The sequence below is a fragment of the Mesoplodon densirostris genome, chromosome 1 (assembly GCF_025265405.1).
Source record: "Mesoplodon densirostris isolate mMesDen1 chromosome 1, mMesDen1 primary haplotype, whole genome shotgun sequence".
Lineage (NCBI taxonomy): Eukaryota > Metazoa > Chordata > Mammalia > Artiodactyla > Ziphiidae > Mesoplodon > Mesoplodon densirostris.
Window position 1 is genome coordinate 47,098,066 of NC_082661.1, and position 13,890 is coordinate 47,111,955.

The 13,890-nt window shown below is 50.6% G+C and overlaps 1 protein-coding gene across 1 annotated transcript in view; it reads right to left on the minus strand.

Moving 5' to 3' along the window:
* Positions 1 to 1,167: 1,167 nt before the first annotated feature.
* CXCL12 (C-X-C motif chemokine ligand 12) overlaps positions 1,168 to 13,890 on the minus strand; it is a 28,317-nt gene continuing 15,594 nt past the window's right edge. The window contains exon 4 of the mRNA XM_060119310.1: positions 1,168 to 1,282. Within this exon, the coding sequence (XP_059975293.1) occupies positions 1,198 to 1,282 (85 nt within the window). The 3' untranslated portion in view covers positions 1,168 to 1,197. The remainder of the gene's footprint in view (positions 1,283 to 13,890) is intronic.

A 13,890-nucleotide genomic window follows, 5' to 3' on the forward strand; every position in this document is an offset into this window, starting at 1 on the left:
CCTCAGACATCAGGTGGTAACACATCTGTGCGTGAAGTGACCTTTGAATGACTATAGATCCTCAGACTGCGGATCTTCTGCCAACTGTGGCAAAGCCCTTGAGAGGAGGGCTTGCCAGCCCAAGGCAGAGCAAATTGGGCCTCAGGTATTTAGGGACCCTCAGCTGAGGATGGACAGAATAGCGGCTGAAGACCTTGGAGCAGCCCAGGCCAGACTGGGACCAAAAATGCCTCTTGCCACACATGCCATGTGAAAAACTAGAAGTGTGTATATCATCGTCCATCTTACTGTACTCACGATTGCTCAAGGTATGGAATAGCATTTATAATAATTATATGAGGATTATCTCCGTGTTTTGAGGACTTCCTGGGTGCTCATTACGTTAAAGATTGAAAATATATTATCTCATTTAATTCTCTCCACAGCTAATATTCTGCCAATGACAAGGTTGGGGTTTAGAGAAGTTGGGTGACTTCTCTGAGGTCACACAGGCTGGAGCCCAGGTCTGCCTAAGTCCAAAGCCTGGCCTTGTAGCCTCTGAGCTTGATGTAGACCTTGAAATGAATGCGGAGTAAAGTTATAACCTTCTCACTCCAGAGGGTGAATTGAGTTGTTCTCAGCAAATCCTTTTGCATCATCATAATTCGCTGAGTTAAAATCTTCCCCTGGGTATTTTATGCACAGATGCAGGGACCTGGGTCTGTTCTATGTCCCCTTGGGGGTTGAAACCTAGGCCCAGAGTGGGCCAGGTCAGGGAGCAGCTCTCCGCCCCATGCAGCATACTGACTGCTGCCTTTCCTTGCTTCTTCTCTTTGCTGTTTACTTCTTCTACTGTAAAAGTAACATGGGCTTGTTATAAGAAATGCAAACATCATGGAAAAATATAATCTGAAAATGTGAAAGTGAATGTAGCAGTCAGGGTCCCCGCAGAGATGAGACGGCACACTCCAGTTAACGTCATTTCAGGAGAGTTTAATAAAGGAATTCCTTACAAAAGTGCAGGCAGCACACAGAGTCACCTCCCCTGGAGAGGGCGGAGGGGAGGGAGAAGTCGCCAGATACAAAGTCAGGGAGCAGGCCTGGACAGAGGGACAGAGTTCCACCTTCCATCAGCAGAAGCGGGCAGGGGCGGGGTGGGGGCGGGGGGAGGTGGGATGACTTGGCTCAAGGCTCCAGGGAATAAACATCCCGTCGTCCTCAGCTCCTGCTGGTGATGCCGGCAGTGGTGTTGGCCAGGTTGGTTCCCAGGGCAGAGGTCAGGCCCAAGAGTGTGGGACTGGGTCTGGAAGGTGACAGAAGATATTCCACACAGTGCCCCAGAATCCCATCCTATAAAGTAACCTCTATTGGCAGCTGTGTCTCTAAATACCATCTTAGCAACTGAGTCCTCGAGACACTCACTAAACCTGGACCGTTCCTCCCAACCAAAGCCCCCGCAGCCCACTGCCCTCAAGTTCTGCAGGGCACTGAGTGAGTAGCATGAGGTCTGCCATATACACTCAGAGAATCCCACTAATCAAACGAGAGGGAAAGAAATGAATGAAGAGGAAGAGGGAGCAGCAACACAGAGGCTGGGTCCACAGTGACGGGCTGAGAAGAGGAGGAGGAGGATGTCCATGGCTGAAGGCAGCAGATGGGCAGGACACCTGCCCCAACAAGGCTGCAGGGCTGGCCCTGCCTCTGCCTCCGGACACCCCTCCCACTTCCACGTGCCACTCTCTCCCCGCAAGCCTTGAAAGCTTCCTGTGCAACCCGGTGAGGTATAGGCAAAAGCAGGTATAATGAGGCATGGGGGCCCAGAGGCTGTGTGAAGCTATTAGAGAGTTTGATTTCGTTTTCAAACAATCCCTGGGGCTTTGTCTTTTCCCCAAGGCAAAGCATCCCAGGTCCAGAGCACAGGCTCGCTGTCAGCCTGTGGTCCTGGACCTGCAGGGCCACATCCCCTGGGACCCGTTAGAAATGCACCTGTTTAGGGGCTACCCAGGCCTGCTGAGTCAGAAGCTCTGAGGTGTTGCCAAGAAATGCGTCCTAAGAAGCCCTCTGATCACCTCTCAAACTTGAGCACCTCTGGTCTACAGCAGTGATTTCCCACCATGAGTTTCCCTAAGAGCAAATGAAAGTACTGCCACCTGGTTCCCAATCCCCAACTCTGATTTTGTTGGTCACAGTCTGGGAATTGTGGTCCTAACGTGCAGCTCGGGCTGAGCCCCTGGCCTGGGCCTTCCCCCAGGAGGACTCTGTTGCCTCTAGGCTTGCTCTTCCTATCTCTTTGCTTTCCTGTATTTCTTTTACTAAATCCTCTTCTTGGATTTGCCTTCTCTTTTTTTCATCTACTCACTGAAAACAAGTTAGGGTGATAATCGTCTTTCCAAACATGCGCTGCCAAAAAAAAGTGCCTAAACGAGATAGATCCTTGTGAGCAAATCCTCTGGGGGTTTTGCACAGTATGTTAAAAATAATATATTCGATTTTTCCTAATGCTTCAGCCTGTAGTCTTGGGGACTTACAGTGTTCCATATGAAACTTGCCAAATGATTTTTTTTAAATAAAACGAATATTGCAGTTTATGTTAATGTATTAACATACATTACAAATGTAACCACATGAAAGTTTTTAGAGAAATATTAACTTACCACATTATTCAAATTATGTCAGTTTGACCAATGTAAAACCCTCAGGGTATGTAAGCAACAGCAACAAAAAAGGTACTGCTTTGTAAATAGTTAACAGGAGACAGCTTTGCTGCCTTCCTTCTTGGGATAGTAGGTCAGTCAGGCTTTGGCTAAAGAGAAGGTAAACAAACTTGGACTTGGCTGTGTGACAGGAGAAAACTGCCAGAGAGACAAGACCGAAGAATGCCAGCTGCCCGCAGAGGCTGTCCTACCAGAGACAGCTGGGGTGAGGTGTGGAGGAGAGTGCCTGGTGGGGCTGGCAACCAGGGGGAGGACAGACCCAGACACAGACACGTGAACAAGGGAGTGAAGATGATGTGGAGATCTGTGCGTTGTGAGGGAAACAGGGTGGAGCAGAAATGGTTATCATGGAGGCATCTTGGTGGAGGGGAGGGTCCAGCTGAAGGATCAATAGAGCCATGGTGTGGAAGGTCTGGGAAGAGGCTTGGGCAAAAGAAAGATGCATTTGAGGACCCTGGAGAGATGGTGTGATTGAGGATGGGGAAGGGAAGTGGGGTTGCAGAGGGGAGCTGTGGGAATTTCTTGGAGGGTTTCAAATAAAGGATGTTAAGATCCACGCAGAGCATTTTTATTTAGTGCCTACAATGAATTCACACTTTCTTGAGCACACAGGGAACCCCAGAGCAAGGTGAGGCTGATCTTTCTTCTCCAGAATCTAACACGTTGCTACCTTTGAGGTACTTTTCATTCTTCTGTGAGGAAAGACACTGAATCCAAAATCCTAAAAGCCTCAAGACCATGTGAGGCTCTCCTCACATTGTTTAAAATTAATTGTTTAATATTATTTTGTAAATTATGTTTTCCTTCCATCCATTTCCATTTTTGCTTGGTTTTTCCCTCCAGGCTCTTCTGAAATCGCTGCATCTCTTTTCTCATCATGGATGACACCCACCAGCCACGTCCAGGGAATCAGGTAACCTCTTTTGTGTCTCCTTCTGGATGCTGGGAAGTGCAAAGGTCCAAAAACATGCCTTCCCTTGTCCTAAGCATCGGGGGCATACCCAAAGAGTCACAAATCAGGCTGAAGTTACTCCCAAAGGCTGGCAGCAGCTCCCTGACTCATTCAGTTTGGGTTTGGCTGGGTCCCTGAGATGGGATTTCTCATACGTGTCTTTCATTCCAGCCACAATTCCAAGCCCTAACCTGCCAAAGATGCCTTCTTCTGTCTTTTGTTTCACTTTGATAGTGAATTGTGTGAACATGTGAGTGAAAACAGTGGGAAAGTTGCATTTAGTTGCTGGAAACTTCACAAGGTTGTTCCACTTTGATCTGATTCCTGTAAAACAGCCCACGGTGTGTGTTGGGAGAAGAGATGCAAGTCATTTCCAAGCTGCCTTGGACATTCTGTACATGTTTCTAAGCAACTTCTGGGTGGAGACCAGTTTGAGCGGTAAGTGGCTTAGGTTGAGGGGATGAGGTGGAGGACTCTGTCTGCCTGTCTTATTTTACTTGGAAACCATTTTTAATTAAAAAAATTTTTTGCATAGGAGGCCATCTGGCTGCTCTGAGAAAGGATCTGTAACACTGGCATGAGGTGGTGCTGGGGTCCCCTGGCAGGACAGCTGGTGAAATGAAATTGCTGAAGCTGGAACAGTTGGGAGTGAAGGATGAAAGCTGGGGATTTGAACTCCCAAGAATACATATGTTCAGCACTCTGAAGATCTGTGGTTTGTGAACCCTCAGCAAAATTAAGCAATGGTAAAATCCAGATAAAAGTATTTCAGTTCACAGACAAAGGAGCAAAAATGATTTTCAAACCACATCCTCATTAGCAGACTTATAATCAGATGTGCCATGTGTGCTGAAATGTCACAGGGATGGGCAACTCTTTCTGGGTCCAGCCCAGAGCACAGTTGTCCCAACGCTTCCAGAGCTGCGGGTCAGGGAGCTGCAGCCAGTGACAATTACATAACCTCAGTTGTTTGTTTAAATATTTTCTTCAGCAAGTAATTAGAATTTCTTGCTATGAGTGAGTGGTAGACCCAAGATGGAGACTTAGGAGCTGGAAATTCCCATGAAATTAGGCAGAGCTGGTGACTCTTCATGATGGACACAGGGGAACAGGGCCCAAAGCCCTGGATGAGTGGGAAATCTTGGAGAAGGGCTGAGCTAGGAGCTGGGGTTCCTGAGGATGGGGTGAGACTACAGACAGAGAGCAGCATGGGGATGAGGAAGGGAAGGGAAGCAACAGGCTGAGCCCAGGGTGGGTGGACTGTGGGCCTGTGTACCCTAAGGCCAAGGACAGAGCCTAATCACCTGAATCTGAAAAAATTCCTGAAGCCTGGCTTCATGAGAACATCCTGCCCTGGGTACTTCATATATCCCAGGCCACCCCAGGAGGAGCTCACTGGGAGACAGCCCTAGGGAAAAAGCTGAAGGGGGGGGTGGGGTGGGCTTTAACCCTTTATCCTAGCCTGGTCTCCAGCAAAGGAACAACCTCAACACAGACAGCTGAGGGGATAAACGTCACCAAGAGCCCCTGGCACTTCATAAAGATATGGGTTTGATTACAAATGGAGGACATAGGAGGCAGCCCTGAAAAATGAAAGAGTCTCACGTTGGCAGCGTTGAGGGGCAAAGACAGGGAGGGGAACCCCAGCTCAGCACTGCACTCCCTGGAACCCAATATATCAAGCTGCAAAGCCCCCATTGCTAGCCTTCAAACCCACACCATGCAGAGATGGGATGGATCTGGTCCGCGTCTGCCACTGATCCTGCGTGGCCCTGAGCAAGTCACTCCCTTTCTCCCAGGTTGAATGAGGTCGCAGATCTAGAGCAGCCAGCCCTGTGTGGCGTGTAATCAGCACGTGGGGAACATTAGCGGGCATCATTTTTGTCCTTATTATTCCTGTTATTCTTTATCAACCTCTACCTTGGCTCCCTCCATGCCACCTGCTCAGGGCAAGGTCTAACTCCCCCCTTTTCCAACCCAAGAATGCATTTCTTTCACCCACACTCCTAAGCCCATGGCTGCGCATGGCTGCGGGTATGTCAGTCAATAGGGTCACGTCCAGGAGACACTTCTGCATACCTTGCATGTGCAGACCCCATGAGAGTCACAATCACGTCACCCCTCTATCCCAGGGCAGCCCCCAGCTAAGTGGATGGTGAAAGAGTGTCCACTGCTTTTTAGGCTCAAAGTGCCTCCCTCCTGTCATCATAACCCCTCCCCACCCCAGCACCTCCCTTTCATCCCTTCGTGACTGATGGTTACTTCTGAGACACACAGGAAGGAGGACTAACTGGTGATACAGATGGTGCAATAAAACATGTGGAGACTCAAGGTTCTGTTACTTTTACACACGTGGCTTGGGAAAGTGCTTAACTTGACTTTTCTGATATGCAAAATAGGAACACCATCTCCCTTGCAGTGAGCACCCATTAGTGTGTGTTGTGTGCCGGGCACAAGGATGATGCAATGAAGGCAACGTTAGTACCTTCCCTGCACTCAGGCGCCTGCCCTGCCCACCTCCAGGGCAATCCAGGGTTGTCCCTTTTCCCCTCTCTGTGAGCTCCAGATGAGGAACCACAGACAAGGAGACCAGGGCTCAGGGAGGTACAGAGGCTTCCCTGGGTCCCCAGTGTGGTCTGGGACAGGTGGGCATTGACTGTGGGTCGAGTGACTCTTCAAAAGCTCTGTGGATTGTGATGTCTCCTCTTCCTGGGCCAGCCGCCCTATCTTGTACCTGGCCTCTGGGGAGAATGAGGGGCCCAAGGCTGGGCCAGGGATTCAGATACCCCAGAAAGCAGCTCTGGTTTGGGCGAGCAGAGGAGATGAGGGCCAGGGAAGGAAGTGGGACAGGGACCTGAGGCTTGTTCAGGCTTTCCTGAAGGGAAGGGAGGAGAAAGAGGGGAAAGAGGGCCGGGAGAAGCAGGCATGAGCTTAGCAGAGTCCACAAACTCATTCATCCTTTGATAAGGCGGCCATATAATTTATCATTCAAACCAGGACATTCTGAGAGAGAAAGGGCACTATTAGTGATTTTGTTGGGCCAATAGGCAGACACCGGGACTGTTTGGGCACATTGGGGGCCAGGATCACTCCATTTTTAAAGACCCTGAAAGGGCATTTTAACAGCATCACCGATACTCTTTATTGCCCAGGGGACTACTCCCTCTGGCTTCGTTCTTTGGGAATCTTGAGGTTCAGGCCCTACCCTCTCTGGAACCCAGGCTCCAGGCTCTTGCTCCTTGGGCTTCCTGAGTACAGACTTGTACTCAAGTACAAGTCAAGTACAAGCTTGGGGAGGTCAGTTGGGGTCCCCTTTGGAACTGGACTCCCTGGAAAGGCATAATGATGGGGATCTGGCTCCTGCCCCCCTGCCACTTGAGTACATGGGCCAGAAAAGTACCCTGTGGGTTAGATCTGATTTTGCTATTCTAGAGAAGCCTACAGCTCTTTAGGAAAGAAAAAAAAAAAAAGTAAGTAGCCATTTGATGCATACTGTTATTATTACTGCATCCTCATTTTAGAAACATAAGAATCTTTTTAACTCATTAAATCAAGGAAATCTAGTGCTATCCTCTAACTTCTTTCCTTCTACTCAGGGAGGGTGAGACACATTCATCACTGGGTTGTATGTACACAAGATCAGTACACTTTTGACCACTGTCTACAATAAAAATTGCATTGGACGTTATGAAACATACACACACACATACCCACACAAGTGTGAATTATTCTTCCCTTTAGTAAGTGTGACATAGTCCCATATTTTCCAATTTATTCTCTTCTTTTCTATTCAGTGCTATTTCATTTTTAAAAATTGCTGCTTCTGACAGGCTATACTGACTTCACAGCCAGAGTTGGCCTAGCATTTCTTCTAAATGGATTCTCATTTGGCGTCTGGAAATACGCTTGGGCCATATAGGGCAGAAGGGATCTGAAACCCGGCAGCCCTTGCGCACCGCCTCTGCCTGGGGCCCTGCTTTGCAAACAGTAAGGACGGGTTGTCTGGCGCACTGGAGCCAAAATGCCCAGGATCAGATCTGCCCTCTCCACGTCCCAGCTCTGAGGCATGAAGGCTCCATGGCCGCCCCGGACCTTGGTGCCTGTGTCCATCACACGGGAGAGGGCTGGTCTCTCGTGGGATTGTTGGGAGGACAAGAAGACCATGCCTAGAAAGTACTGCTATGGGCCTGGCAGGTACAGGCTGCACCAGAAATGTCAGCAGGGTGGAAAGCACCTGACCAAAGTGTTTGTTTTCCCCCACTGGGAACTCTGTCCTGCCTGCATAAGGAAACGCGTGGTGAATGCATTAGCCTCTGGTTCCCCTTGGCCTCCTGAGCAGGGGGCAGGCCTTGGCTGGGCAGGTGATCTATCAGGGGAAGAACTGGAAAGAGCTGGTCCCTCACAGGACTCATTCCTAGGTGCCAAGGACTCGGCTTGGTGCTGGGGGTTCCCACAGTGGCCAGAAGGACAGTCCCCTCCCCCAAAGCTCAGGAATGCTCAGAATGGTTGTTTCCTCACGGCCTACAAGCCTGTGTGACCTGGGTTGATGTTCCCATGTTCAGGAAAATGCCTGGGAAGAGGCCAGGACAAGGTGAGAGCCTGTGGCTGCATCTGGGGCCTTCTAGGCTGACAGGTCACCCCTTCCCCTGAGCAACTTCTACAGCTGCAGTGCGGTGCTTGGTTGCTGCTCGGGAAAGCTGAGCACAATCCCTGCTGCCACCCACCTTCCTGAGCTCTCAGCCTCTGGCCTTACCTCCTCCTGGGCCTGGCTGCCAGCATCTGCCTTCAGGCCAAGCCAGCAGCATCCAGGTACCTGGAGCCCTCCACTTGGGAAGGGCAGTGGGAAAGACATGGGTACCCCTAGAAATGAGGCAGGGAATCCTGATGGTTATGGAGGTTGGAACCCCTCCAGTCTGTCACTTCCCACTCGTATCCATTTGTGGTCACACAGCCTCAGTTTCCTGTAGCTGATCCCTGTAGATTGTTCTTTTCTGCTCAGTATTTCTGGAATCATACTCCTCTAGGGCTCTTGCTGGGCCCTAAGGTCTGGCCAGCCACCCACTGCCTGTGATGAAGCGCCAGCAGCAGAGATCTCGTCCCTGGGGACCTGTACTGGCTGTGGCTGTCCTCCCCATGAGCCCCTGGCTGTAGAGCCAAGGCCAACTGGACCCCAGCCCAGCACTCACCGCCCCTGTGGTCTGCACAGGGAGTGTGTGCAGATCCCCACAGGGGGGAGGAACGCTCAGAAGGAGGGGCCTCTGGGGAAAGGGATGATTCTTTAATCTGGACTCACAGGAAATGAACCACTATAGTTCTTCATGTGATGGGGACTTCAAGGGGAAGGGTCAGGCACAGGGGATTCTAGAGAAGGGTCATGTGTGTGACCACTGACATACGGACAGTAGAGTAAGATGAACTGGATCCAAGTAATGACTTACCAGTGTGACCTTGGGTGCATGACTGAACGCACAGCCTTGCAAGCATTGCTATCTTTATTTTAGAGACGAGCAAAGAAAACATCCAATATGTTAGCACCCTGTTGATTTATCAGGCAGTCATTCAAAAAATATTTCTTTAGTACCTTCTATGTACCAGCCACAAAGAATAATTAGTGAGTGAAACAGACCAAGCCCCTCTCTTCCTGTGTGGTATTAAACCTCTCCTGTGGGGAAGCAGTCCGCAAGCAAGTAAACAGGGCAGGTGATGCTGTGCACAGGAAAAAGCAGGATAAGGTGCCAGGGCACATGCAGCTGAGGAGCTGTTGTACAGGATCGGGGGTCTGCAAAGGCTTTTCTGACAAGGTGAGGGCGATCAGAGACAGAAGGAAGGGAGGGGGTAAACCATGTGGTTTCTAGGCAGAGACCACCAAGTGCAAAGGTCCTCTGCCAGGCGGAGTCCTGGCGTGTTCAAGGGAGAGGAGGCCAGCGTGGCCAGAGTAGAGAGAGGTGACATCAGAGAGATGACAGGGGCCCACAGGTGTAAGCCTTTGTTGGCCACTGGAGGGTCTGAGTAGGGGTGACATCACCATGCCCGGCCACCCTTGCAACTGTTGCGAGGACCCTGCAGGACATGACGGAGGGCCAGTTTAGGGGCTAGTGTAAGGATTCCAAGAGGAGATGACTGTGGCTTGGATCAGGTGGTAGCATGGTGATTGGGTTCTGGATATATTTTGAAGGGAACTAATTGGGTTTGGTAATGGTTTAGCTGAGGGCTGTACGATAATACAATAAATCAAAGATAACTAAAAGGTTTTGGCCTGAGCAACTGGAAGAAATAGAGTTGTTATTTGCAGAAATCGGGATGAGCAGGTTGGGGGAAAACTGGGAATGAGCAGTTTCATTTTGCATATGGTAAATTTCAGAGGAGGAGCTGAGTTTACAAGGTGAGAGTCCAGGAGAGAGATCACTGGTTTCCTTAACCTTCACATGGAGTTCAAGGCCAAGAGAGTGAGTGAGTTCACCTGGTGCTTAAGAAGAGCATCTGAGGACTGAGTCCCGGGGTGTTCCTGTCTGGATGATGTCTGGAGGATGAGAAGGAAGCAGCAAAGAGACACGAGAAGGCATGAAGCCAAAGAAACAGTCAGGAGTGGTCTCCTGAGAGCCAACCAGAAAACGTGTTTCCAGGAGGGTGTTCCACGATGCCCAGTGATGCCAAGAGACTGAAGAAGCTGAGGACTGATAACCGACCATTCGATTTCCCAACAGGGCTCAATGACGCCCTAGCCAAAGAGCAGCTCTAGTGGAGTGAATGGTAGGGTGGGCTCAGGAAAGATAAAAGAGAGAGGGGGAGAGGAGGTGGACATAGGAAATACAGGCAACTCTTCTGAGGACTTTTGTGTGATAAGAGACAGAAATACTGTAGAAGTTGTAGGGGGACCTAGGGGTAGAAGATACAGTATAGAGGCTGTTTTTATTTTTGCTTTGTTTTGCTTTCCAAGGGAGCTATCATAGCATGTTGGCATGATGGAGACAGTGAAAGATTGATGGCGTAGGAGACGGGGGAAGTTAGGAGAAATGTTCTTTTGCAGGTGAGAAGCACTGGGCACCACTCCCAGGTGACAGCAGTGACAGTGGGCACAGGATGGACAGACAGTGGATGAGAGGGGAAGCTCAAGGAAATGCCCTTCTAACCTCTTCCTTTTATTCTGACATAGAAGCCAGACCATCAGCTGGGAGTGTGGAGGGAGAGGGGGATGAAGATTTAAAGAGAGAGGAAAGTGTGGAATCAGCACCAGGAGAAGTAGGAGAAATGGATCAGGGAAGTGTGGTAGCATCCGGGCAGCACTAAGGACCCACTTCTGGTGAGTGTCAGGAATTTAAAGAGACTGGATGGCGGGGATGTACTTTGTTCTCTGAGCTCCAGTCAGCTACAGAGGTGCAGGCAGGCGCCCTGTGGACTGAGTTAGATTGAACTGGGGATGGGTCATACAGCAATCGGCAGCTACTCGCTTTCACTACAAATCCAAGGCTCCTCCCACCCATAAGCACCCCTTGCCACTCTACTCTCCGCCCTCCATCTAGGGCTTCACTCTGTTTTGTTTCTGTCTGGTTTCATGGGCCAAGAGGTAGCTGCAATTCATTTGCTCTAAAATGAGTGTTAACTTCTGGAAACTTAGCAGAACAACCTCCTTGGAATTTGAGATGAGCTCCAGTCCCAGGTAGGAACAGCAGGGCTTGGTTGTGGCTTGCCCGGGAAGCTGCTGCTAGGGTCTGTTGATGCCTCATAACCCGAGGACATCAGCTCACATATCAAATGTTTGTTAAACATCCACTATGACAAGCACTCTTCACCGCAGAGCTCCCCCATCCCCAACAGGACATTACAGAGCCTGCGCCCAGCAGGGGATGCCCTGGGGATGGATGCACTTGAGAATCCATTGTCCCAGTTTGTTCTCATTGGACACCTAGGCTGTGGGTGGACTGCAGCCTCCCCTCCACACATCTGGGGTTGGGCTAGAGCTCTCCACAGGCTGATGGTTCAGCCATCTCACCACAATTTATACTGGGCAGGTTGGGTTGGTGCTCTTCAGGGAAGGAAGAGCATCTTGGTCCTAAACAGAATCTGTGTACTTTTTTATGGGGGAAGGGGCTTAGGGGATGCTTCTGGGTCATTTATCAGTCTTAACAAGGTAGCAAGCACAGGCCTGAGGGGTCTTTCCTTGGAGTTCAAGCTGAAGCCAGGGACAAACCCCAGAAAAGACCCCTGGGGAGGCTGGGGAGGAGGTAGGGAGGTCTCCAAAATGATTCCTTGTGCAAGTGCGAGCCCATGTCCAGAGCCTCATTGCTCCCCACCTGCCTTGCCCCCTATGCCTGTCTAACTGCCTCCAATGATGGTTATTTGGGTGTAATTAGCAGAAATCCTCATCCTAGCTCTTGAGAGGGATTTATCTGGAACACACAGAAGCCGAGGACAGGGAGTGTGGCTGGACCTCCCTGTCTGCTTCTCAACTGCATCTAGGGCCTCCTGCCCTCTCACCCCCCTTCTCTCTCTGAATCTGTTTCATCCAGTTGTAGCTCCCTCTACGTCTCTCTCTCTTCAGCTACCCACACTCGCGAGAACAAGGCTCTCAGTTGTAGGCACAGAGAAACCCAGAGAACCTGATGAAGTGTGAATCACAACTCTGCACTCCTGGGGCAGAAAACTGGACCGAGCAGCCAGGGTCAGATGTCTAAACCATGCAGTCAGCTGTACCGAGGGCACCCCTTTATCATGTTTCCCAGCTGTCAGGACCCCATCCGCATGGGGGGCCCAGCCCTTCTCAGCCGCCCTTGTGCAGTTTGTGCCTTATGCAATGGTGCAGCAGCGGAGTGAGGGGCTGAAATCCAGATCTCTCTGTCCTCATGCTGGGCTTCCCATGGGAGCTGCACCCCTGGCAGAATAAGCTCCCATTTCTAACTCACAGCAGGACACCACGTGGGCTCACAAGGGCAGTCCTCATGGGTCAGTAGATACTCCCTTCCCTGGAAATAATCTACTTCTCTCAGGTCTCAGCTTCAGCAGCACTTCTTTTTTTTTTTTTTTTTTTTGTGGTACGCGGGCCTCTCACTGTTGTGGCCTCCCCCGTTGCGGAGCACAGGCTCCGGACACGCAGGCTCAGCGGCCATGGCTCACGGGCCCAGCCGCTCCGCGGCATGTGGGATCCTCCCAGACCGGGGCACGAACCCGTGTCCCCTGCATCGGCAGGCGGACTCTCAACAACTGCGCCACCAGGGAAGCCCAGCACTTCTTTTAAGGAGCCCTCGATGGTGCTCTAAGCTTCCCTGACCCCTGGATGCACCCTGACCTACATTACCAAGCTTTACGAAAATGTTCACTTAATTGCAAGACAGTCCCCCAGACTACAGGCTCCCTGAAGTCAGGGGGCACGCCAGCTTGCTCACCACAGTATCCATACTACCCACCTAGTACCGGGCCTGGCGTGGCAGGTATTGTTGGCTGGCTAAATGAGGGCCATCAGCTGTGTAAAGCATGATGGGACATGGATTCAGTTATTTATTATTATTATTTTTTAATACAACATCATTCTGAAGAGTCAACATCATTCCGTGGAGTTAATCCAGAGGTTAGGTTGTGAGTTCCTGGTGCCAGGATAGTGGTGGGACATGCTGGGAGCAGCACTGCACAGGCACCGGGACACCTACAAGACCCAACCAACAGACTTTTCCCCATCTGTTGGCTAAGCGGGTGAAGCTCAACTTTTAAGATCACTTTGAGCTCCAGCTGGTATCAGAGCTTTGCTGAGGGTCTAAGCAGAGGCAGGCAGGATCTTATCCCAACACTGTAGACCCCGGGGAGCAGTGGGGTGAGAGAGAGGGAGCAAAATGGCTTCCACACACAGGATCCCAGTCTAATCCTCACAACTCTTGGTGATTCTAAGCTCAAGCGTTATATGGGGAGACTTGAGAGTCAGGCAAGGGTCTCAAGTCACACAGTGAGCAGAGAGAAGACCAGAATTCAAGCACTGGCCTGCTAATCCTCAATCCCACGCCTGTCCCAGGACGCCACGCTGCCTCTTGACATGGTCTCTCTAATCCTCCCTTCTTCTTCCAGTTCATCTGCAACTTGGTAACCACATTGCAGTCACCCTAGAAATACCCAGGATGCACTGAGCACAGGGGTGACGTGGTCACATCTGGGCATGTGAGCAAGAGTGTCTGGAGGATGGAACAATCTGGATTTAGGCATTTTGGGGCTTTTGTGCTGGCCTCTCCTTTCCAGCATGGTTGACTGGATCAGAGGGAATGT